The sequence below is a fragment of the Sapajus apella genome, unplaced genomic scaffold (genome assembly GCF_009761245.1).
Source record: "Sapajus apella isolate SASKATOON/1434 unplaced genomic scaffold, GSC_monkey_1.0 scaffold217, whole genome shotgun sequence".
Lineage (NCBI taxonomy): Eukaryota > Metazoa > Chordata > Mammalia > Primates > Cebidae > Sapajus > Sapajus apella.
In genome coordinates this window covers 697712-723590 of record NW_022437157.1, presented here as the reverse complement: position 1 = coordinate 723590, position 25879 = coordinate 697712, and the positions used below count along the sequence as shown (strand labels likewise).

Sequence of the window (25879 nt, the reverse complement as noted above, 5' to 3'; positions counted from 1 at the left end):
CTGTGGTGGGGCTCATGGTATGGGGGGCATCAAAGCCATCAGCGTCAACCAGAGCCTGCTGAGCCCCTTAAGCTAGAGGTAGACCTCAACATCCAGGCCATGTGCACACAGGAGAGGGAGCAGATCAAGACTCTCAAAACAAATGTGCCTCCTTCATCAACAAGGTACAGTTCCTGAAGCAATAGAATAAGATGCTGGAGATGAAGTGGAGCCTCCTAAAGCAGCCGAAGATGGCTCGGAGGAACACGGACCACATGATCAAGAGCTACATTAACCTCTGGCAGCAGCTGGACACTCTGGGCCAGGAAAGGCTAAAGCTGGAGGCAGAGTTTGGCAACACACAGGGGCTGGTGGAAGACTTCAAGAACTAGTACTAGGATGAGATATTCATATAGAGATGGAGAATGAATTTGTCCTCATCAAGAAGGATGAAGTGGGTGAAGCTGACATGAACCAGGTAGAGCTGGAGTCTCACCTGGAAGGGCTGACAGATGAGATCAACTTCCTCTGGCGGCTGTGTGAACAGGAGATCCAGTAGCTGCAGTCCCTGATCTCAGACACATCTGTGGTGCTGTCCGTGGACAATATCTGCTCCTTGGACATGGACAGCATCATCACTGAGGTCCAGGCCCAGAAAGAGATCACCAACAGAAGGTGGGCTGTTGCTAAGAGCCTGCACCAGATCAAGTAGGAGAAGCGGCAGGCTCTGGTTGGGAAGCACCAGACTACCTGCGTCACACAAAGACGGAGATCTCAGAGATGACCTGGAACCTCAGCGGGCTCCAGGCTGAGACTGAGGGCCTCAAAAGCTAGTGGGCCCCCAGCAGGGCATTATCTCAGATGCTGGGAAGCGTGGGGAACTGACAATTAAGGAATCCAAGCTGTCTGTGCTGGAGTCCATTCAGCAGTGGGTGAAGCAGGACATGCCGTGGCAGCTGTGCCACTAGGAGCTAATGAACATCAAGCAGACCCTGGACATTGAGATCGCCACTTACAGGAAGCTGCTGCAGGGCAAGGAGAGCTGGCTGGAATCTGAGATATGGAAAGTGAGTAACCATAGGAGCACCACCAGTGGCTACTCAGGTGAGCTGTGCTTGGCCTACAGTGGCCTCACAAGCCCTGGCCTCAGCTACAGCCTGGGCTCCAGCGTTGGCTCTGGTGATGGCTCCAGCTCCTTCAGCTGCACCAGCTCCTCCAGGCCCATGGTTATGAGGAAAATTGAGACCCCTGGTAGAAAGCTGGTGTCCAAGCTCTCAAATGTCCTGCCCAAGTGAACTGGCACAGCAGCCCCTCCCAGCCTACCCCCTCCTCTGACTGCCCCATAGCCTGCGGGGGAAGCCGCTGTACAGGGGAGCATGGGGAACAGGAGACGCACCTGAGGCTCAGCCCTCGCCCTCAACCCACCCATGGCGGCAGTTTACTGCCTGGGGTACTCCCATTTGCACATGACTTCACCTATGACATAATTGTTTTCTTTTTCTTTTTTTCAAAATAAAGCCACAGTTAGCTCTGCCAACTGTCAAAAAATAAAATCTTTCCTCGAAGGTCACATTTGCAACAAGGCCTACATTGACCACATAGTACAACAGCCACCTCCCTGTCCCCACAGCCCGCACTCTGGATCACCCCCCACAGCACTTGCCAACTTCTAACACGAGCATTTTCCTTCTTTACTCTGCTTATGGTATACCTTGCATCTGCCTCTTCTCTCTGGAATATATGCATCACAAGGCAAGAAATTATTCTGTTTCTAATTTAAAGATATTTTTCAAATGCAAAAACAGTCATTTACTTAGCAGACAACAAATGTCAGTTCAATGAAAGATCACCATAGAGCACCTCCCTATTCTAAAGGCAATATCTTTATTAATGCAGCCTCAGGCCAAATGCTGCTTTGTGGCAGCTACAGCACAATATCCTCTCACACCGACGTCAGTGCCACCAGTGCTTTTGTCATCAGTGCTGCTTGTGTGCCCCCCCATCCCTCCTCGCACACCAACCCTCCTACACACGGCAGCACACGATCATATGTCTCTCTTCAGGAAAGATAATCCTAGGATTACAATTCCAATTTTCCAACTGCATATAAATCTAAATTAGACTGTTTTACAAATCCATGGGTTTGGATTGGAGCCCGCGCTAGGATCACTACAACTCAGGGCAGGAAGTAGAGTAGGAGAGAGAGCAGAAGAGGAGTTCCAACAGAAAGTTACCTATGATGACAAATTATCGAATCCCTCCTCTTTGCAAATTCCAGAATCTTGTTCCTTTAAGAGGGCTGGGGAAAGGATGGAAAATACAATCCAGTAAAGAGCCCTGGAAGGCAGGCAAGAGCTAGGTAGGTCTGAAAATCATTCTCGATATCACAAGGACTTCTGTGTGCAGGGACTGCCCTAAATAACATCTGAGTCCCTGTGATCACAGGTCCTGGTGGGACAAGGTTCTACTGAAGGACCCAGGCCATTGGAGCAGCCAAGATGACCCAGCCAAGCAGCTACCACATAAAGCCCACAGCAGCCTGAGGACTCACTGGCCACAACACCATCTACTCTCCTCCCCTGCAACAGATCAGCAGAAAAAACACATACACTCTGGAAGGTTCTCAGGTCTTCCATTTATTTTGTCTCTTAAACTTTAGTAATTTCCTCCTTTAATTAACTCATTAACCTCCCATGGCAAGAATTTGAAGAAGTAAATTTATACTCAGATTCTAATTTTAATAGGGAAGCAGGAAGTTGCAGCTTAGTGCAGCATGAACTTGAGAAAGATAAAGACATCCAAGCCCCAGATCTCTGGAGCAGGGAAGATAACAGTAGAAACATGGGGCAGTGTGGGGAAGGGGGTCACGGTGGACACGGGCGTGGGCTGATCTCCCCACCTCATCGCATTATGCTAACAGGGATGAAGACACATTTGAACACATTTCTCTTTGCAGAAAGAGAAATCAGGGTTCTGGAAGTCACAAAGGGGAAGTGTGAATAAATCTTGCCTCTCAGTTCCACACAAGTCAGCTGTCTCACATTATAGAGAAAATATTCATGAATAAGCTCATATTGGTCACAGCGAGTGGTGACATGCTACACAGCCCATTGCATGCTCAAGATACTCAAATCAAAGAATCCCCATAGCACAGCTGTGTCCCCTCTGCTCCCCCCTACACCTGCTTACATCAGGGCTCCTGTGCCAGGGTGTCACCTTTACAAGCTGTGAGAGACACACCAGAGCTCTGGGCACTATTATTGCCTGGGGCAAAACAAAAGCAGGACCTGGTCAGAGCCCATAGGAGATGTGGGTAGAGGAGGAATTGTGGGCTCGGTGAGCTCCCCCGTGGGCTCCCGACCGCAACATCCCAAGGATCTCAGGGATCAGCTTTCTTTGTGCTTACTTGCAGCCTGATAGCAGCTCACTCCGCTTCTATCTGTGTGAAGAAAATGTCCTATGACAGGCCAGAAGGGAGTCAGGACCATAAGATCTGTAGGGCTGATGGCCCACAGGGTCGTGGGTTGTCCCTTATGCTGTACTGAGGTGCAGGATCAGAGAAATAAAGAGACGGGACACAGAAGCACAAGGAAAATGCAGTTGGGCTTGGGGGGCCACACCACCTATGAGTAGAGTCAGGCGAGGCCCCGAATGTCCAAAAGCATGAGTATTTATGGTGTATATGTTAGGGGGCAGGGCAGTGAGCGAAGCCATCTTTAAGGATAGTGATAGGGTCCTGAGCAATAAAACAAGGGGTCCACCCACATTAGGTCACCTAGGCTAGGAGGTGGACAGTGCACAGCAAGGGGTCCATCCCCATTAGGTCATTGAGGCAAGGGCCATGTGCAGTAAGAGCTCCATCCCTATTAGGTCACTGAGGCATGGAGGTGGGCCATGCTCAGTGAAGAGGGTGCAGTGTGCAATATCTCTATCTATGGGTAAGCTGCTAAGAAGATTTGTAGGAGGATGCTTTAAGTCAATAGCAGTGACAGAGCTGTCAGTGTCTACGCCACCTGCTGGCAGCTTCCAATGAGTTCTACAGGGAAATGCTTTTTGAACAGCACAGTAACAAGAGCTGATAAAGTTCAAAGTCACCCAGGTAGTGAGGGCAGCCTTCCACATGAACTGGAGCAAGGTCCTACAGCTCCTTTATCAGGAGGAGTGGCTCTTGCCCAAAGCCTGCCATACAGCGGGTATCTTTACGATACTGAATGCTGGTGCCTGGGCCATGGGTTCTTGTGCTGGTATGACTGTTTTTCCCTTGAATGATGCTCTGCCCTGTGTCTGCTCTAGACATTCCTCTGATTATAAGCTGCTTATTCCTTAATTCATGCTCTGTACTGTATCTACTCTAGGCATTCCTCTATTAACTAAGGTATAGTTATATATATATATATATATATATGGAAATAACTGAGTGGTAAGATATTCTTTAGGCACTCATTCTATGAACTAACATATGGTTATATAGAGAGGATTGTATAAAGGGAAATAACTGAGTAGTAACACTATAAACTGAGATATTCTTCAGACCTTAATTTTGCCAGGGTTCTGCTTAGCTCTCATTCCTCGGTGCCTATATGGGGGGTTACCCACATTTCCCCCTTTCTTTTGTTTTACAAGTGCAGTTATGGCCACCATGGCCTGAAGTTGTTACCTATGATGTTTGTGAAATTTATGAATACAGAAACATGTAATTAACGTGGCAGAAATGCTAGCAACAATCACAATGATGGCAAACAAGGAGAAAGCACCTAAAGGAACAGACCATTTTCTAAACCACTTAATTGGATTAAGATCAGAGACGCCTTGTGCAATGTCTTCAAAAGTTTCTGAACCTGGGACAGTAGTTAGATGTGCCTGAGAAGCCTCAAAAATTTGTTGCTTCAGGCGATTAATGTCCAAGGTGAGGTTATCATTCCAGGACAGCAGATGGTGACGTATATTGTCCCAGTCCTAGGGGTGAAGTGTAGAATTATAATTGAAAGAAGTGATGCAAAAATCAGATGTGTTCCAGCCACACTGTAACAGCGCGATGCTCAAGGTTTAAATCCCTGTCACCCAGCCAAATGACACTTGATGAAGGTCAGTAATTTGATTAGCCAATTGTTGATCAATCTGGGACTAGGAATTCCAGAGAGTAGCGGAATTCTTTTACCAACTTCAACAAAGTGAGCTGTCTGAATGGAGTTGTGTATGGCCACTGCCAGCAGTCACAGCTGAGACAATGACAGCAATGAGCCCAATAACTGCTGCTATCAATGTAAAAATAAAGCAATGGGTGTGATGTAAAATGTCCTTGAGGATTTGAGTTACAATGCACATAGAGGGAGAGGACTCCCATGGACGATGCAATGCAACAGGAATCCAAACTCCCTCCCTAGCCCTGACCAGCAGTACATTAGAGTTAACAGAAAAGGTAGCATCTAGACAAGAAAACAATTTGCAATTGTTACAGTTGATAGAGTTGGTGACAAAGGAAATAGAAAAGTTACCAATCAGTAACATATGAGGAGGCTTAACACAACTGCAACTAGGTGTTATGTATTTGGGAGTAAAGTGTAGATGGTGTAGAGTGTCACCAGACTGTGACCGTTAAGAGTCCATGGAAACATTCCAAAAGTGAAGTCCACTGAGAGCAGCAGCCAGCTTCCACAGATCAGGATGTTCTGGTCCAACAGGCGGGTGAATCATCTTAGGATGTGGTGCAACGATGCCAGCGTGAGACCATCTGTAGGGGAGTGGTGAGGTCCATAGGTGAGGAACGTGATGCAGAACTTGAGGCAGCGCTGAGCGTGTTGTGTCCTCTGTGAAGAGGTAAGGATATTTTGGACAGTGTGGGTGTTGTGCAGTGCAGTTATGCCAATATAAACCTTTGGGAGCCCAGTCAACAATGACAGCATTATCAAGGGGGCCCAGTATGGTCCCAACGGGTGCATTGCAGTGGTCCCAGTGAACACTCTGAATATGGAGCAGATCTTCTGCAGGATGTTGGGAGCAAGCAGGTAGCCGTTTTGTTGTTGTTGTTGTTATGACAGACAAGCAAAGGCTATGATAGGTGTGGGACTGATAGGCGAAGAGAAAATGAAATAAACATATACTGGGTCTGGAAAGAAGCATTACAATCCACATCCATGCCTGGGGACCAATAGGGAGACAGCTGGGAGTGAGCCCAAGGCAAAGAGGAGGAAATTTAAATCCATTAGAGGCATTATAAGGGGTGTCTTCTTTGTTTTGATGAACAGGTACGCAGTTGTCATTAGGGACAGGCAGGAAAGCACTACTGTTAGTATAGATTTCTATGGAAGAGTCCATCCAAGAAACAGAGCTTACTGGGGGGGGGGGGGAAGGTATATATGCCCAGTAGGAAAAATTACCAGAGTCGGGAAATACAAAAGCAGTGGATCCCATTGGAGAGAAAAGTATAAGAGCAGCAGCGAGAGTATGGCTGGGAGTAGGTGGAATATTGCACCGTTCTGTAGTATGACAAGCCATATACACAAGTTGATAAATTTGAGTAAAAGTGAGAGGTGTATGAAGTGGGCTTTCATTAACAGGATGGCGAGGAGAATGGGGAAGAGGGGGAGGAGGGGGAGGAGGTTGGGGGAAACTGCCGTGGTGGTGAGAAGCATGGCAGCCAGAAGAGTTATGATTAGGGAGATGGACAATATGGTCATCCAGAAGTTGGTCCATCGGATTTGGGGCTCTCCTGTGATTTCCGCGGGGATGGCAGTGGGAGCTCATGTTGTTCCTCAGGGATGAGCTTAAGATGCCATGATGGAATGCAAACAGGATCAGGAGAGTTATCTGTGGAAATACAAGCAAATCCTTAGCCCATAGTTATCAGAGTACCTGACATCCATTTTGCAGTGGATGAGTCTTTCCACCACACTTGTTTCCCTTTACAGGGTTATGCTGAACTGCTGTAAAATGTTGTTCCACAGCTGTGTAGGGTTGAGACCTGTTAAGGTTAAGAAAGTTTAAAGTAAACAACGCTAGATGCAATATGACCTGGGGAGTAAAACAATCACTTGTCATCTAGTTTTTGTTGTTTATTTAACTGTTACTTGAGGGTCCTGTTAGCCCTTTCTACCAAGGCGTGTCCTTGTGAATTATAAGGAATGCCGGTGGTGTGTTGAATATTCCATTCCTCTAGAAAACGTTGAAATGACATACTGGCATATCACGGTCCATTATCATTTTTTAGTTTTGCAGGTATGCCCATCACAGCGAAGCATGAGAGCATATGCCATTTAATCTGGGCAGTTCATTCCCCTGTTAGGCAGGTAGCCCATACGAAATGGGAAAATGTGTCTATAGAGACATGAACAAAAGAAACTTTTCCAAAGGCAGGATAGTGGGTCACATCCATTTGCCATAGGGCATTGGGAGTGAGACCTCTAGGGTTGTACCAGCTGGTTGTGAGGGAAGAGAGACAACCTGGCAGGAGGGACAATGGCGGACGATCCCCTTTGCCTGTTTCCATGTAATAGCATACCTGTCCTTAGGACCTGAAGCATTAACGTGAGTTAATTCATGAAAGTTGCGGGCTTCCGGTAGAGCGGTTGTTACAAGGGTGTCTGCTCGGGAATTAGCTGTGGTTAACGGGCCAGGCAAAGAGGTATGAGCTCTAATGTGTGTAATATAATAGGGAGAGGTCCTAGACCGTACAACTGTTAGTAAGCGTAGAACAGTGAGCGAAGCAAATCATCAGATGAAATTTGACAAAGGCAGTTTCTGTGTTACTAGTAACATGAACTGCATAAGCAGGATCTGAAACAATGTTTAAAGGACCTGGAAAATCTTCCGAGGCTGCAATTAGTTCCGCTCACTGAACCAAAACAGCTGGGGTATGCAAGACCCTTTCCTTGGGGCCAGTGTATGCAGCCATGCCATTAGAGGAAGCATCAGTAAAAACAGTCACCGCTCCCTCTAGGGGGGCATTTTGTGTAACTTTTGGCAATATCCAAGAAGTTAGGTGAAGGAACTGGAAAAGTTTAACATTGGGGTAATGGTTGTCAATGACACCCGGGAATCCTGCCGGATTAAGCTTCCAGGAGGTGGAGTGAATAAAAGCCTGGCGAACTTGTTCTTGTGAGCGGGGGACAACCAACCTGTGTGCTTCTAAGCCTGTCAGACATAATAGCCTATTACGAGCCAGCCCTATTAAGGTAGAAAGTTGATCCAAATATACTGACAGTGTTCAGCAGCATGAGGCAGGAAGCACCATTCAGTAAGGCTATCATTTTGTGTAATTACCCCCGTAGGGGAGTGAGGGGTAGCAAAAATCAAAATAGTGAAAGGCAAAGAGGATTGAATCCTAAAAACCTGAGCCTCTCAGATTCTTTTTTTCTACAAAAGGTAGTTTTTGTTCAGCTTCCAGAGACAGGCTGTGTTTGCTGTGTAGGTTAGGATCTCCTCTCAGGGTGGGGAAAATGTTAGAAAGCGCATAGGTAGGAATCCCTAATACTGGACTAATCCAATTTTTGTCTTCGAGGAGTTTTTGGAAGTCATTCCAAGTTTTTAACCCATCTCTCCGCAGTTCCACCAGCTGTGGCTTAACTGTGCGCTCCTCAAGCCGCATTCCTAAATACTGATAAGGGGTGGACAGTTGGATATTCTCCCTGGAGATAGTCAGGCCAGCTGCTGTAATGACCTCCCTGAGCATAGAGAACACTGAAACAAGAGTCTCACGTGTAGGAGCTGCACACAGAATATCGTCCATGTAGTGGATCAAATAGCATTGGGGAAACTGAGTTCTAAATGGGAACAGCGTTTTCCCCACATAGAACTGACAAATTGTGGGGCCGTTAATCATGCCTTGTGGCAAGATCTTCCATTGGAATCTCATTGCTGGGGCAACATTGTTCATGGAGGGCGCCCTGAAAGCAAATTTGTAACAGTCTTGGGGGAGACCTCAGAGGTTGATGTATGGCTGGCGCTGGGCAGCTGCTTGGGGCTGTAACAGCTGCTGTGGCAGTTCTGCTTCATCTGCCGCTGGTGCATCAAAATTACGAGCTTGAGTGTGTTGTAACGGTGCTGCAGGGAGAGCCGGGGGTATTAGTCTGATTATCAGCCATTGGCAATACCTGTGTCCCCTGAGTAGGAGGGTGTACTATGATCGGGAATTGCCAAGTTTGTCCTGAACCCAAGGAAGTTTGGGGCATCATAGTTAAATTTTGGGCTAGAACTCTTGATCCTATGTTAGAGGGGAGATTGCCCACGATTAAGGGAACCATGTTACTAACACCTGTTACCATGGGAGGATTCCCCATTGTAGTAGGAGAAACACCTCCTTCCTGTTCTTCAGGTATCTGAGGAGCCACTCCACACGCTCGCCCTCCAGGTAGTCCCTGACCTGCTCTGGATATTTGTCTGCCTCCCACGTGCGCTGGGTCATCTGAGCCGCCGTGTCCGTGGCGGTCCAGGAGCGCAGGTCCTCATTCAGGATGACATAGTCCTTGCCATAGAACACGAACTGTTCATACCCGTCGAGGAGGTGCCCGTCTGGCCCCAGGTCGCAGCCAATCATCCTCTGGAAGGTGTGAGACCCTGGCCTTGCCCCCACAGTCAGCCCTGCCCACTGAGCCCCGGCCCCTCCCCCTCCCCGACCAACCCTTGGGGATTTTGGCCTAAACTAAAAATGAAACTCGGTAAAGGCTCCTGGGGCTCTCCTGCGTGGAGGGTCTGGGCGGGTCCCGCAGTCTCAGGGTGGATCTCGGACCAGGGACTCGGTAGGACCCGTGCCATCCGTAGCGGATGGGTAGGGAGCGTGATCTGCACCCCAGGCCGGGGTCACTCACCGGCCTCGCTCTGGTTGTAGCGGCCGTGCAGGGTCCGCAGGTTCACTCGGAAAGTCTGTGTTGGGCCTTCATTCCCAGTCTCCTCCTCCCGATACTCCGGCCCCGCCTGCTCCACCCACGGCGCCCGCGGCTCCATCCTGTGACACGCGGCGTGGCTGTCGAACCGCAGGAGCTGCTTGTCCCCCAGGTAACCCACCGCGATGAAGCGGGGCTCCCGGCAGCCGGGGGGGACACAGAGGTGCTGAAATGCCTCACGGAGTGGGAGCCTGGGGGCGAGGGGGAGCTGAGACCCGCCAAACCTTCTCTTTCGCGGCTACCAGCAACCTGCGTCCTGGCGGGCCTCTCACTCCTCCTCCCAGAGGCAGAGGACATTTCCCTCCCGATCCCGCACTCACTCGTCCAGGTCTTGGTCAGAGCCAGGGCCCCGAGAGCAGCAGGAGGAGGATTCGGGGGGCCCTGACCCCATCCTCGATGTCTGGAGAGAATCTGAGTCCCGGTGAGTCCGCGGGGACTTTAGAACCAGGACCGCAGCGACGGTGATTGGCTTCTCTAGAAACGCGGCACCCAATGGGAATGGGAACTGGCCACGCGTCATGAGTATCCAGGAAGAAGGACCTCACATATGTGGAGAGAGGCAGAAGGGAATCTGCAGGAATGTAGGGAATCCCCAAAGCTGCACCTCCCCAATGCAGACACCCCCTGAGAGCCACGCCTGGGGCCCTGGGACTTCGCCCAGACCCCGCTCCTCCTGCACGAAATGCTCTGTCTCAGTATCTCCCTGAGTCTTTGACCAGCGGCTAAGAAACCAAGGAGAAACCCTGGGCATGGACCTAGTCCCACCCCCTTCACTTTTCATCCTGGAATCCCTGTCCGTGAACTGGACTTTCTGCCTCCCCCCCATACGTGGACTCCCCTGGGTTCTTTTAGAAGAAAACTCACCCCGGGGAGCCTGGTGCCAGAGAGTGAGCTTGCCCTGGGAATGGAGGTGTAGCGACAGGGTTTTTTGTTTGTTTGTTTGTTTTTGTTTTTAATCTGGAAAAGTAGTGCCTGAGCGCATGAGATAAAATAGAGACCAGTTTCCTTTGTATTTGCTGCAGTGAGTAGTAGAATTTTGGTAACTCCTGAATAATAAGGAATCTTATGTGTAAAAAAGGTTACTTTGGCCCGTTGATATATAAATGTGTCTAAATGTATTACAACTGACAACTCGCAGAGCTCCTATGTTTTGCTTTCCCAGACTGTGTATCTGTGACTCTTGTTGTAGTTTAAAATTACCTTCATTCCATAGACCTGAGTTTCTGTGTGAGTCCAGGACATCTCCTCAGTACAAAGTAGCACACGGTGTTACCGTATGTTGCAACCAGGAGCCAGTACAGACTTCATTCACCTCACAGTTGCAAGTGTTCAATGCAGTCACAATGCCCCTCACCAGCGCTCATGCAGTGCCATTTTTTACAAAGTATTCACATCTAAGTGGTGTGTATATTTTATTGGAACAATTAATATTTTATTAAACTTAAAAATAAAACATATAAAGCAATTTGTTTTTAGGCATTCCCACGCATGGTGTTAAAGGCCAAATGTAAGGAACACCCTGCTACGCTCTCTAGATGGATATACTAAAAATCTGTAAAACGATGTGTTTAAACCTAAGAATTCTGCTGCTTCTGAATTATTTCCCTCTGCTCCTCCTCACCCCCTGCTTCTCCAGCCCTTCCCTCCAACCCTCTCATCCCTCAGGCCCTCCTCTCCCCTTTGCAGTCCCCACCACCATGTCACTCCTGAATTGTGGCTCTAGTACTGTTCCATTATCAGCTACGTGACTGTTCTCTCCACGGTGGTCTTGTTAATGTGAATCAGAGTGTGTCATTTTTCCACCTAAAACACTTCAGTGGCTCTGCCTCAGTCTTGTGAAGTTTCTAGAATGCCAGGCAGGTGAGCATATGAGGGCATACCTGGTTCAGTTTAGGGCCTAAATTTTTGTTGACTGGTTGAATGAAATATGATAGTATTAAAATTTAATTGTATCACAGAAAATTATAAAATGAAAAATACCAGAGAAAGGAAATATTTTATTTTAAGCATGTAGGGTGCATTTCAATTCCTAAATTCATTCCATGTGTCTGTTGAGCCTGTGTATGAATTTTATATGACTGCATAACAAACTATCACAAACATTGACTTTAAGCAACACACATTTATTGTATTTATCTATTCATTTGTAGAGACAGAGTCTCCCTTTGTCATTTAAAGTGAAGTGCAATTGCGTGATCATTGTTCCCTGCAGCCTCAAACTTCTGCCTCAAGTGGTCCCCCTGCCTCAGTCTCTAGACTAGATAGGACTACAGGGAAGTGCCACCACGCCCAATTAAATTTAAAAAAAATTCTTTTTTGTAGAGAGCAGGGTCTCCCAAATTGCCCAGGCTAGTCTCAAATTCCTGGTTGCAAGTCATCCTCCTCCGTCATTCCCACAAACCTTAGGATTACAGGTGTGAGCTACCACACCTGACCAAACAACACTTATTTATCTATTTACACTTTCTAAGTCAGAAATCTGGGCATGATTGGAGGGTTCTCTGTTTAGGGCTTCCCAAAGCTGTGTTTTCATTTTGAGGGCCTCCTTCAGGCTTATGCAGAGGCGACAGAATTCAGTTTCTGGCAGTTGTAGGACTGAGGTCCCTGTTCCTTGCCTGCTGTCAAGGTAGAGAGAGGCTTCTATCAATTCCTGGTGCCCACCAGCATTCTTTGCCACACAGTGGAGGAAACCCCTCACGCTGAATCCCTCTCATACTGTGAATCTCTATGCTCAGAGGGAATCCAGTCCTTTCAAGGGCTCACCAGATGAGGATGGCCCGACCCAGTAGAGTCCCTGTCTTAAAGTCAACTGATTTAGGATCTCAACTATATATGTAAAAATACCCTCAAGGCAGCACTTACATTACTGTTGGTTGAATAACTGGGTCAGGTGAATAAGCAGGGGCACACGTCTATCATGGGGCAATGATAGAATCCGCCTAGCATGGCCGGGGTCTTTCTTTTGACTTTAATTGGGACACACTTGGAAATTGAAGTTCAAATAAAGCAATCATTGAGAACGATAATAAAATACATCGTATTTAGCCCTGGAAATTCTTCTCACCTCTTAAAACCAAATGTCATATTTAACATAATTAATTTAGGCTGGATGTGGTGGCTCATGCCTGTAATTCTAGCACTTTCAGAGACAGAGTCAGGAAAAGAGCTGGATTTCAAGAGTTCAAGATCAGCCTAGGCAGCATGGCAAAACCTTTGTCTCTACCAAAAGTATAAAAATTTTAGCCAGGCATGGTGGTGTATGTCTGTACTGCCAACTACTCAGACAGCTGAGGTGGGAAGATCACTTGAGCCCAGAAGGTAGAGGCTGCAGTGAGCTGTCATAAAAGACTGTCACAGCATTCCAGTCTGAGTGAGAGTAAGACCCTGTCTCAATAATAATGATGATGATGATAATACTAATAAATTTAGAGCAAATGAAAATTAAAGTGCAATAATTCATCCTCTCTTATGAAGCTGCAATAATTTTTTACTGCCACATAATAAATTACCGAAACCTCACAGCTCAAAGCAACAAATATTTATTACCTTCCTAATATCCATGAGAGAATTTCCTGGATTCTGGAAATCCAGGAGAGGTTTCCCTGAGTGCTTCTGGCTCAGGGCCTCTCACAAGGTTGCAGTCCAGTTGTCAGACAGTGCTGCATCATCTGAGGGCTCAACTGGGGCTGGGGATTTGCATGAAAAATGGCTCTTACACACAGCTATTGGAAAAGGCCTCAGTTCCTTGTTGTCTGGTTCCAGGATGACTCAGTTCCTAGCCACGTGTACCTTTTCACCAGTCTGCTTATGGCACAGCAGCTGACTTCCCCCAGAGTTCATGATCCCAGAGACAGAGAGAGCAAAGGTGAAAGCTACAGTGAGTTTTTTGTTGTACAGCAAGAGTCATAAAGTGTTATATTAACGTTACTCTATCAGATAGAAGTGAATCATTAAGTACAGGCCACATGGACATTCTTGTACAGAGATTCTAGGACATACTCTTCATTTCTCTTCAGTTAATACCCAGGAATGGAAATGCTAGCCATGGAGTACTCATCTGTTTAAGTTTATTACATGATACAAAACTGGTTTTCAGAGTAGTTGCTTTATATTCCTATAGACAATAGATGAGAGCACCGTTCTGCATCCTTGCCAACATATAGTTATTAATAGTTTTAATTTTAGCCATACTAATAGATGTTTAGTGGTTTCTCACTATGGTTTTATTGAGCATTTTTCTCTGAAGACTATTGGCCATTCATATATCTTCTTTTTTTATGCTTCAGAAGATTCCTCTAAAGATTGTGGAAGGAGCCAAATAAATGTGACTTCTCTTTCTCTAAGTGCTGGATCTCAAACAGAACGTTCAGAACCAAACTGCACCTCCCAGTCTGGCCCACACCCCGCCCACACATTTACTCCTTGGAGTCCCCACTCCCTCATCCCTCTTTTATTTTCTATCCACTTTATTCTGTCCTCACTCACACTCCTCCAGGAAATCTGTTACTGTGGAGGTCACTAACGTGCTCAGTGTTACCATCTCTCCATCTGTCTTTACCTCTCTGGAGCTTTCCTTATACTCAATAACTCCTTTTATATTTTGTTCAATTCCTGTGGATTTACTTCACAAAGTATATTTTGAAGTAATCTACTTGGAAGAAAGAGTAGAGAATTATAAGAAATGTTTGTGAAGCCACCACCCAGGTTTGTCAATTTGTGACATTTTAATATTATTGGCTATATGTAGCATACAAAAAAATCATAGCAATATATGTAGATAGCCCTGATTTTCCACAGTTCCGATATGCCTGTGTTTCATCCAATACTGTGCTGAGCAAAGCAAGAACTACTGGTGGATGTGTGTGTCAAATTTGCTGCATGTCTCTATATTTTTAATAAGTTTTAGACAATCTTTTTGTTTAACATGTTTTTAGACTTTTCTTTGACATAGTGTCTTGCTCTGTCACCAAGGCTGGAGTGCGGTGGCTCTGTCTCCGCTTACTGCAGCCTTGACCTTTCAGGCTTAAGCAATCCTTCCATCTCAGCCTCCCAAGTAGCTGGGACTGTAGGTGAGCACCACCATGACCAGCTAATTTTTGAATTTTTTGTAGAGGTGGGTTTTGTCATGTTTCTCAGGCTGGTCTCAAACTCCTGGGCTTGTGCAATCCATCCACTTTGGCCCCCCAGAGTACTAGGATTACAAGTGTAAGCCACTGCTCCTGGCCTTGCATTTAGACTTTGTATAAACTGTTTCTTGCTGATTTTATCATTTGTTTGCTTGCAGATAACATGGTCTATAAGATGAATCCATGTTGATACAAATAGTTTATTTGATTTCATTGCTGGGTAGTATTGAACAGGAAAAATCTGCTACAATTTATCTCTTCCCTCTTCACTGACCTTTTGGTTGCCTCTACTACAGACATTGTTGCAATGAACATGCTGGGACATTGCTTTCTGGTCCCAGGAATATGTGAGCTCCCCTAGAATACGCATGTAGGAGTGGAATCACTCCACGCTTCCCACATGATGCTACATGATGTTCAATTGTTCCCTGAAAGAAATAATCCAAATACCTATCAGGAGGGGCTAGTTAAAAAGCAATGCAGTCAAAAAAAGTAATCTCTATTAAAAGAAATTTTTGCATATCTATGCAATGGAGTACCACAAAAATTTAAAACAAATAAAGAAAGATGTAGTGAAGCTCTTGATATTGCTTCGTGGGATAGTTTCCATGATACAATGTGAAGGATAGAAGTAAGGTGCAGAAAAGCATATGTAGTTTGCTAAAATTTGTGTGAAAATGTAGAAGGAATATATACGTGTATGTTTATATTTGCTTGCATATGCATAAAATGACTTTGAAAGAATAAGCAGGATAGTGATATCAGTGGCTGCCCGTCAGAGGTGGAACAGGTTGAGAGACTTTTAGCCTTTTGAATTTTGAGCCAAGTCAAAACATAAAATAAAAGACAATTCCAAAGGAGACAAAACAAACAAAGCCAAACGCCTCAAATGAAAAACTTTAAAAAACTCTAATAGAAATAATTATCTTACCTTCCTTAAGATACAAAGTTCTAAACATTATATCACCGCTTAAACAAGGATGTTTACTAGCACTTTAACTCAGTAAGCTGTTTTCTTTTTAATTGCACTACCTCTCTTTACATGTCTGACTTTCATTCACTAAAAGGCAAAATGACAGCATGATTAATTAACAAATGCAATTGGTTGGGTGAAGGAAATTTTGGCCAAATCTTGGTATAAATGATGAAGCCCAATCTACAAGGGATTCTGGGGGGTCCAACTTGACAATTGTGGCTTCAGTGGGCTCAGAACGCCCTCTACTGTCCATGTGCTCTCAAGGATGTGATACTGTACTTAGAAAAGAGAACACTGATAATTCTTCTGAAGGGCACATAATTGACTCCATTTGGCAAATTTTCAAGGTCCTCATTACCAGCACATTCTAAGTCCTTGTCATTCTAGATCACCATGTATTTGGATCAGAAGTTACCACTGAGAGCTCCTAGGGTCATATCCCAGGCCGAAACAGCCAAAGTCAGTAGCACAAGCCTGGTCAGTGTGTGAGGGGTGAGAAGGACTGAGGGTGTGGGGGCCAGTTGTGGAGTGGCAGGAGCCCCAGGTGCTGTGTGAAGTCAAGCCTCTGGATGGCCCCTTGCCTCACATTCAGTCCCTTCCTGGGTGTCTGTCATTCCCATGATGCCAAGGAAATCAAATGCTGCAGCGTTGGGGTGGGGAGCTCTCCAGGATGGGCCAGGCATGAACTCATTGATACTACACCTCTGCTTTCCAGCCCTCTTCTCATACTAGAAATCAAACTAGATTGCCTTAGGGTGGTGGTTCTCAAAGTGGGGTCCTGGTACAAGCAGCATTGGAATTACCCGGGAGCTTGTTAGAAATGCGGTTTTCAAGTTTTGCCCCAGACCTACTGAATCAGAAATTTTTAACAAGCCCCTTAGCAGAATTCTGCTTTTCAAACCATAACCGCCCCCTCCCCACCCCTCAAAACTCAATACTGAGCAGCTGTGACTTCTGGATCGTCAGATGTGGGACACATTTCCTTGCCAGGAAGCACCTGGCTCCTCAGCCAGCTTCGCCTGGGTCCTGGCCTGGCCCAGGGAAAGAAATTCATGTCTTGGATTCTGAGCAATGCTCTCCTGTTCTGGTCACCTGTCTTGGGTGGCAGCCTGTAGTGGGCAGGTACAGCTGGCACAGGGCACTGCCCGCCCAACAACTCAGAACTCAGAACATTCTGGTCTCAGAATTCTGAGCTACTGGGGCTCAAGTGTGGCTCCAGTCACTGGCTGTGGACCCATTCCTAAGAACTGTCCAGGCTTGAGTCCTTCCCTCAACTACAGAAATGCAAATCCAACACTGACCTCATGGAGAGGTTCTGAAGATAAAGGAGGAGAAACATGAAAAGTACCTGGTGGACACTGGGGACATGAATGTGGGCTGGGTGACAATGCTAAGGCTCAGGAAAGCTAGGGGAGAGGGGGAGGTGCCCCCTCCTCGGTACGTCTCCCCCAGGCCCTGTGAGGGCAGTGGAGGCTCTCTCCAGGCCCTGGTCTGGCCCCACCCCAGCATGTCTCCAGGTTTCTCTCAGCCCTGGTTCCTTTTGGCCCTGCAGTCACAGTGGCCAACGCTGCAATGCACCCTGTCCTGTGTCACAGAGTTGCCCACTCAGGCTCACATTACCCCTGGGCCACTTGCCAGCTGAGAGATGTGGCCACATTTTGTGCCTTCTGCACCTCAGCCTCGCTTTCAAGTGCAGGTGACGATGGTGCCCACGCAGAGCAAATGGTATCTCCTCTCTTCATCCAGCCTAATTATCCAGTTTTCCAACCCTCAATGGGCAAGGAAGAGTGTGGTTTCCTCCTAAAGGCGTGATGTCAGCAGTCATGGGGCAACCAACAGGCAAAGACACTTGAAAACAGAACAAGCAGGGAAGCCCAGGTACCCAGTGAGGGTGGGAACCCTGCAGCTTTGGCCGCCTTTAAGCACATTAGAGAGATTATCATTACTAACAACTTAGCCAGAAAGCTTTATTAGCTATTTTCAAAAAGGATAAAATCGTGTAATATATATATGGTAATATATGTATATTGAGACATTGTTTTTCTCTTGTCACCCAGGCTGGAGTGCAATGGCACTATCTCAGCTCACTGTAACCTCCACCTCCTGAGGTCAAGTGATTCTTCTGCCTCAGCCTCCTGAGTAGCTGGGATTACAGGTATGCACTACCATGCCCGGCTAATTTTGTATTTTTAATGGAGACGGGATTTCTCCATGTTAATTGTGGATAAACCCCCTTATAAGCACTGAGGAAGTAGAGCTAAGCAGAATCCTGGCACAATTAGTTCCTGAAGAATATCTCAGCTTATAGTGTTACTACTCAGTTATTTCCTTTTATATAATCCTTTATATATAATCATACGTTAGTTCATAGAATGAGTGCCTAAAGAATATCTTACTATTCTGTTATTTCCCTATACATACAGGTAACTATATCTTAGTTCATAATCAGAAGAATGCCTAGAGCAGACACGGTACAGAGGATGAATTAAGGAATAAGCAGCTTATAGTCGGAGGAATGTCTAGAGCAGACCTGGTGCAGAGCATGATTTAAGGGAAAAATAGTTACACCAGGACAAGAACCCATGGCCCAGGCAGCAGCGTTCAGCATCGTAAAGATACCAGCTGTATGGCAGGTTTGGTGCAAGGGCCACTCATCCTGACAAAGGAGCTGTAGGACCTTGCTCCAGTTCTTGTGAACGGCTGCCCTCAGACCAGCAATCCCTCGATCATCCCAGGGCTCCAAACCCCTCCTGACACTCATGCCTTGGTGACTGTGAACTTTATCTGCTCTTGCTACTGTGCTGGCTCAAAAGCATCCTCCTATAGAATTCATTGGAATCTGCCAGCAGGTGGCGGTAGTCTCTGACAGCTCTGTCACTGCTGTGTGACTTAAAGCATCCTCCTATAGATATTCTTGGAAGTAGCATGCCCATAGATAAGAGATATTGCACACTGCACCCTCTTCACCATGCACAGCCCACCTCCATGCCTCGGTGACCTAATGGGGTTGGACCCCTTGCTACACACTGTCCACCTCCTAGCCTAGGTCACCTAATGGGGGCGGATCTCTTGTTTATTGCTCACTACCCTGTCACTATCCTTAAAGATGACTTCACTCACTATCCTGCCCTCTGACCTATACCCAGTAAATACACACACTTCTGGACATTTGGGGCCTTGTCTGTCTATGCTTAGAGGTGGCATAGCCCCCTGAGTTCAGCTGTGCTTTATTTGTACTTCTGTGTCCTGTCTCTTTATTTCTTGGATCCTGCTCCTCAGCACAGCATAATGGACACTGCACAACCCTGTGGGGCCCTTAGCCCTACAGTTAGTCAGGCTGGTCTCAAACTCCAGACCTCAGATGAGTCTCCCACCTTGGCCTCCCAAAGTGCTGTGATTACAGGCATGAGCCACCTGGCCTAATATAATACTTTTTAAAATTGCCATCAGAACAAAACTCTGGGCATTGCAAAACTTCCAGTGAGCAACTGGGACAGACAAAATCATCAGGAAGGCAGGCCCTGCCATGCCCCAATGTGCCAGTGCCCCAAATGGTGGCAGCCTCGCCAGAAGCACCTTGTACCTCACCTGCACAGGCCCAGGGTCCCAGCTCCCCATACACCTTCTCCTGCTTTTCCTTTTCTGTCTTTTCCTTTTTTTTATATAAACTACCTGCATAAAGGAAAAACCACTCTGAAAACTAGAAACATCTCAACGAGAAATCCACGGTTGCCAGAAGGTAGAAGTCCTGTTCATTCACATTGAAAAGCTTGGGTATTTCTGTGAAAGTCTCTCTTTTTACTTTGGAATGCTGACTCCTGCGTCCATCTCAACCTGGGCATCGTGCCACCACCTTCAAGAGGAGAAAAACTAAGTAGTGCTTTGCAAAGGGGCAGCGGCATTTTTCATTTCTGACAGCGTCAGACGCACTGCCATGCAGATGAGCAGGTGGGGGACACAGGTCACGCCCTAGAACTGCTCTCCTCTGTACATTCTTGAGTATTTTTAAAGAGTTGTGAAAATGCCACAGATACTGGCACCTGTGGGCCAACCCCACGGGGACCATTGCACAAGGCAGTGCCACTCATTCCAAGAACATCCTACCATGGGCTGCACTTAGTGACCCAAGGCCAAGCCGAGGAGGACACCAGCCACAGTGCGCCATCCTCAGTTCCTAGGGGCATGCTGCCGGCAGGGGCAAAGTTATCCCTAGCAACAAGTTACAGAAAGAAAGGAAAAGGGAGGAAGTGTTGCCAGTGGGCCAGTTCCAGCTCTTGACTCTGTCACACAGAAGAATTTGAGAGGAAGTCCAAAGTAAAAGTAAGCAAGAGAGTTTATTGCAAAATGAAAGTACACTCTGACAGCTGATCAGAGCAGGCTACTCAAAAGTGAGGCAGTACCGCTGGGCACGGTGGCGCATGCCAGTAGTCCCAGCTACTTGGGAGGCTGAGGTGGGAGGATCGCTTGAGCCCAGGGGTTCTGGGCTATAGTGTGCTATGCCGATCGGGTGTCCACACTAAGTTCGGCATCAATATGTTGAGCTCCCTGGAGCAGGGGATCACCAGGCTGCCTACAGAGGGGTGAACCGGCCCAGGTCGGAAACGAGCAAGTCAAAACTCCCGATGCTGATCAGTAGTGGGATTGCGCCTGTGAATAGCCACTGCACTCCAGCCTGGGCAACATGGCGAGACCCTGTCTCTAAAAAAAAACAAAAAGAAAAAAAAAAGAGACACTACCTTTCCCTCATGGGAGTCTTACATGATTATTCATGAAGAGGTGGGAAGGGGTATTGTTTTAAGCATGTCTGTGGTCTCCTGGGCCTGCGTGCACTGCGGTTGTGCACTCTAGCACATACATCTCATGTCTCATTAGCATCTTAACTTCACACTCAGGGATGTGTTTCTATTATTATAATGAGCATAGGTCAGCCCAAGGACACTAATCGTGGGTTTCTGTGCTTGCACAGATTTGGAGACTTTTCCCTTCTGCTCTTCCACCTCCTTGCTGCAGGATGTTCTAACCACAAGCTTAGGACATGGTGTGTGCACTGTGGAACAGCTTGTTCTCTCCATCAACCTGACAAGTCTCTTGTTTCCTTTTAAGGGAGGCTGTGAACACCCGATCTCACCTACCTCAGAAGGACAATGCAGCAGTAGCCACCATGACCAAGAAAGATGATTCCAGAAGTGCAGGACAAGTCCCCCAGATGCTGTGGCTGTGCAGTTACACACAAGAGGTGAGTCCAGCTGGCTCTCAGGGTGAGCACTACCTTCATCTGGAGGCCTGGAGGACATCAAGTCCTGAGAACGCCACGTTTTAGAGGAGTAGAATGAACTGACAGATACACAGCAAAGCTCCGCATACTTGTCCTTTTCTCTGTGCCTGCCGTGTTCTTCATCAGTGACCTCTCTCTTTTCAGCTACTACTGTTGACTGGCTGGAAAAAATAGAACAATAGTAAAAATTGGAGACAAACATAATGAAGACAAACGTTGGCTACTTCCAGTATTTTCTAGTTTTGGCTATGATTGCAGTTTTCCAATTCACCTCCTGGGGATGGATTCAGAGAAAGCTTCTATTACAAATGAAAACAAACATGCCAGAAGTATTGGCTCAAACCAACTTTGTCTTATTAAGCCACTTAGTGAACCAAAAGACCACAGGCTGGGCTCAGTGGCTCATACAGCACCGGAACTTCAGATGTTAAAGAGAAACGGTGATCTTAAAAGTAGCCACAGCAAGTGGGCTCGGAGGTGCTCACCGCTGCTGTCATGGTTCGTTTGTTAAGCTGCATCGTCACTGTGTCCCAGAACATGGGGCATTGGTAAGATCAGGGACCTGCCCTGGCCACTGCTCGGGAATGAATTCAGGTATTTCCAGAGGATGACCACAACCTCTTCAGTAAAAGGTCAACAGAATCTGGTGATTATGGGGAGGAAGACCTGCTTCTCCATTCCTGAGAAGAATCGACCTTTAAAATCTAGAGTTAATTTAGTTCTCAGGAGAGAACTCAAGGAACCTCCAAGAGGGGCTCATTTTCTTGCCAGAAGTCTGGCTGATGCCTTAAAATTTACTAAACAACCAGAATCAGCAAATGAAGTAGATGTGATTTGGATAGTTGGTGACAGATCTGTTTGTCAGGAAGCCATGAATCACCCAGGCCATCTTAAAGTATATGGGACAAGGATTATGCAGGACTTTGAAAGTCCTGTTTTACAAACTCTGCCAGAATACCCGGGTGTTCTCTCTGATGTCCAGGAGGAGAAAGGCATGAAGTACAAATTTGAAGTATATGAGAATGATTAATATGAAGGTGTTTCTGGTGTATTTTAAGTTTTTCCCCCTGTCCTAGAAAAAAAGTGTGTATTTTCCATTAGAAAAAAAAGACTTTTGTTGACTTTAGATCTATGCATAATTATTTCTAAGCAATGTATTTTTATTCCCCATGAATCTTGACTCTATCAGATACCATTTATGAAACATTCTTGCTAAAACCAAGTGCCTTCCAAGACCCCGACTGAGTCCCCAGCATCTGCTCCAGTGAGCTGCCATTCCACACCCATCACATGTGGCACTCATGGCAGGCCTTGACATTGTTGGGCTTTTCAAATGTTGGTAGTATTAATTAAAGAAGAAGATGCACATACCTTTCAACTGGGCAGTTTTGCTCTTGGGAAATACTGAAAACTTCCTTCCTGGGTATCCAGAGGTTTGTGGAGATATGTTGCAGCCTTGATTGTAAGCAGCAAAAACTGAAAACAACCTGGAAGTCCAGGGATGGGAAAATGAATACATTTCTGTCTTTGATTGGAGAGCCCAAAGAAGGCTCCAAGACTGACATTTCAGGGAAAGCAGTTTATTTGCTAGATCATACCAGAAATCATCAGTTGAGGTATGGAAAAATGGAACTGAGAAGGTAAGAAAACCAGCTTAAAGTCAGTGAGCGGGTTCTCATTGGTAACAAGCTCCACACTGCTGAGATACAGGGACACGGAGGGGAGAAAGCTGGAGTATTGACCTCCCGCTCCTTGGTTGTCAGCTCCCTGTCCTGTGTGTGAGTGGAACGTACTTCAGCTGCTCCATAGCAAGTCCCAGGTGTTTGCAGTAATAAGCTGCTGGCATGTACGGGAACAGTGAATGCCAAACACTGAAAGCAATTCCATGTTTAAGTACGGAAGCTCTCCATACTTTTGTTTTTCTTTTTTAGACAGAGTTTTGTTCTTTTTGCCCAGTTAGAGTGCAATGGTGTGACTTCGGCTCTCTGAAACCTCCACCTTTCCTGGTTCAAGCGATTGTCCTCCTCGGACTCCCAAGTGGCTGGGCCTACAGGCATGCGCCACCATGCCTGGCTAATTTTGTGTTTTTGGTGGAGACAGGGTTTCACAATGTTGGTCAGTCTGGTCTTGAACTTTTGACTTCAAGTGACCTAACCCCCTCAGACTCCCAAGGTACTGGGATTACAGGCATGAGCCACTGCACCCAGCAGATATTCATTCTTTTTATGTAGTAAAAAGTGTAAAGCAACACATGGTTTATTTGAAATATTTTATAATTTAAAAAAATACAGAAGGAGGAAAACCAATTCTAAGTTCAAGTGATGGATGATGGTGGTGTGAACCAAAGGGTTGCATGTAGTAATTGTGATTTACGATACATTTTAAAGTGGGAAGTAGCAGGATATTCTGATGGAGTCTGACTTTGCTTTTGTGCTCACTGAGTTTGAGATGCTTTTGAGAAATGAAGGAAGTAGAGAGAGTAGAAGGAAAACTGGCCGGGCACTGTGGCTCGCACCTGTGGTTCCTGCGCTTTGGGAGGCCGAGGCAGGAGAATCACTTGAGACCAGTTTGGGCAACATGGTGAGGCCCCATCTCTACAAAAAAAATAAAAAAATTATCTGGGCATTGTGGTGCACACTTGTAGTCCCATCTACTCAGGGGGCTGAGATGGAAGGATCAACTGAGCCTGCAGTTCAAGGCCACAGTGACTCATGATTGTGTCACTGCACTCCAGCCTGGGTAACAGAAGAGACCCTGTCACAAAAAAGAACCTGAAAACAATGGAACCATGTCTTCAGAATTCTAGAATGAACATTATTTTCAACTGATAAATCTACATTCAGCCAAATAATCAAGGATGAAGGTAAAATAATACATCTTTAGACAAGCAAAGACTCAGGGGTTACCTCCATGTACCCTTTCTTGGGAAGCTATTAGAGAAAATACTCCAGTGAAATGAAGGAGTACACAAACCAGAGAATGACTTGGATCCAGCAAACAGGCTCCCGCACAAACAATATTCCAGCTATGGAGCTGGCTTTAAAAGGAAACAGTAAAAATATTAATAGATTAGCTGGGTGGAATGGTCCAGGCCTGTTGTCCCAACTACTCAGGATGGATTGAGCCCAACAGTTCCAGATCAGCCTGGCCACCATAGTGAGATCCCTTCTCTTAAAAATAATAATAGGTTATTGACAGATTTGGGATATTTGGAAAGAAGTTTATTGAAGAAAAAGCAAAAGTAAAAAATAAAAACAAGGGGGAAGGCTTGGTTAGGCAGTCCTTAATTCTAGGGCAGAAAGAAGTACAGGAGAGAAAGTAAGAGTATAATACGCTGTTTTTCTCAACAATGAACAATACGTGCATAGTCAGAATGACTGCTTAGCCCCAAAATCTGGTAACTACTTTGGGACAATATGGGAGGAAAAATGAGGATAGTGATGGTGTAAGAGCTAAATCCTCATCTTTTGTATCAAGAAATTCCTATATAATGTATAAAATAATCAAGAAATGATTAAGCAGTTATGTGAGAAATAATAGAAGACATTGTTAAAAGAGTTAAAAGTCATTGCTCTGGAGAATTAGGAAGGATGGGGCAGGGGATTGTTAGGATGCATTATAAACTGAAGAAGCTTTTTGACATTACACGTATTAATATATATGCATTGACTTGAAAAAGAATAATAATGTGGAAAAACTCATGAAAGTATCTACCCGAAGGAAAAACTAAGATGAAGGGAAAGTGCTTGCCTCTGGAAAGAACAACTGGGAGGACTGCTGTTTTCATCGGAATACTTTTGGTGCCATTTGATTTTACTTAACCGTTTTCATATATTTCTTTAATAAAAACAGTTCTATCTTAATAAAAAATTACACTTGTTCATTAAAAAAAAAAAGTAGCCACAGAAGAAACACGGGTCATCTAAGAAGCAACTGGGTTAAGATGTAACTGTTTTTTCCCTGTTAGCCACAGCAGCCAGGAGAGACATAATCATTAAAGAGCTGAAAGTAAACACGTCAAACTAGAAATCTGTGGCTGGCAAATCCATCTTTCATGAATAAGACGAAAACAAAACATCATTGTATAAATGAAACTGCTGAACTATCCAAAATGTCCACTCTAAAAATAATTACACAGACAGAGAAATATATAAGAAAGAAATGAGAAGGAAAGCAGAAATTTTAATTTGTAATCATTGGTACATGTAAGTCAGTATAGTCATTATAAAATATTAATCATGTAGCATTCAAAGAAAAAAGTCATATAAAATACTTTGACAGGTTGTGTTATAATTTCCTTACTCATCTTCCAACTTCTTACCTTTGCCATCTATGAGGTCCAATGTGGTTTGATTCTTTTCTCTGAGATCAACTCCATAGAGTATAGCACCAAGAATAAGTTACTTGAATTTTTGCCATGTGAATAATTTTTCTGAAAGCACTTGGCAGATCAGGAATTGTGATGCATAAACACAATTTAAAAGTGGCTGAGAAGTGACACCAAAGGACATGGTGGCATAAGAACTCCAAGGACCTCCCTCCACAACAGCAATGTGCTTGTTGAAACACCAGTATAATAAAAATCTCGATGACAGTTGTGATTGGATTTAATGTTGATATATATTTTTTAATTGTGGTAAACCAT

General features: G+C 45.7%; 3 protein-coding genes and 1 pseudogene across 4 annotated transcripts in view; 1 reads left to right on the top strand and 3 right to left on the bottom strand.

The window, feature by feature from the left end:
* The window catches only part of LOC116544450 (HLA class I histocompatibility antigen, alpha chain F-like), a 169310-nt gene that overhangs the window by 17297 nt on the left and 126134 nt on the right, over window positions 1-25879 (bottom strand). The gene's annotated exons all lie outside the window — the stretch shown is intronic.
* On the bottom strand, window positions 6462-10091 carry LOC116544455 (patr class I histocompatibility antigen, alpha chain G-like). Its single transcript, XM_032270859.1, has 2 exons — window positions 9783-10091; window positions 6462-6786 (listed from the first exon to the last, which is right to left on the bottom strand). Exons 1-2 carry the CDS (start codon window positions 9916-9918, stop codon window positions 6653-6655), a joined length of 270 nt encoding a protein of 89 aa, XP_032126750.1. The 5' UTR covers window positions 9919-10091; the 3' UTR covers window positions 6462-6652.
* LOC116544454 lies at window positions 11707-22857 on the top strand (annotated as a pseudogene). Its single transcript, XR_004265916.1, has 2 exons — window positions 11707-11717; window positions 21670-22857. The product of XR_004265916.1 is annotated as a dihydrofolate reductase pseudogene (transcript).
* Window positions 20275-23914, bottom strand: LOC116544453. Its single transcript, XM_032270857.1, has 3 exons — window positions 23873-23914; window positions 22606-22721; window positions 20275-21395 (listed from the first exon to the last, which is right to left on the bottom strand). Exons 1-3 carry the CDS (start codon window positions 23882-23884, stop codon window positions 20828-20830), a joined length of 696 nt encoding a protein of 231 aa, XP_032126748.1. The 5' UTR covers window positions 23885-23914; the 3' UTR covers window positions 20275-20827.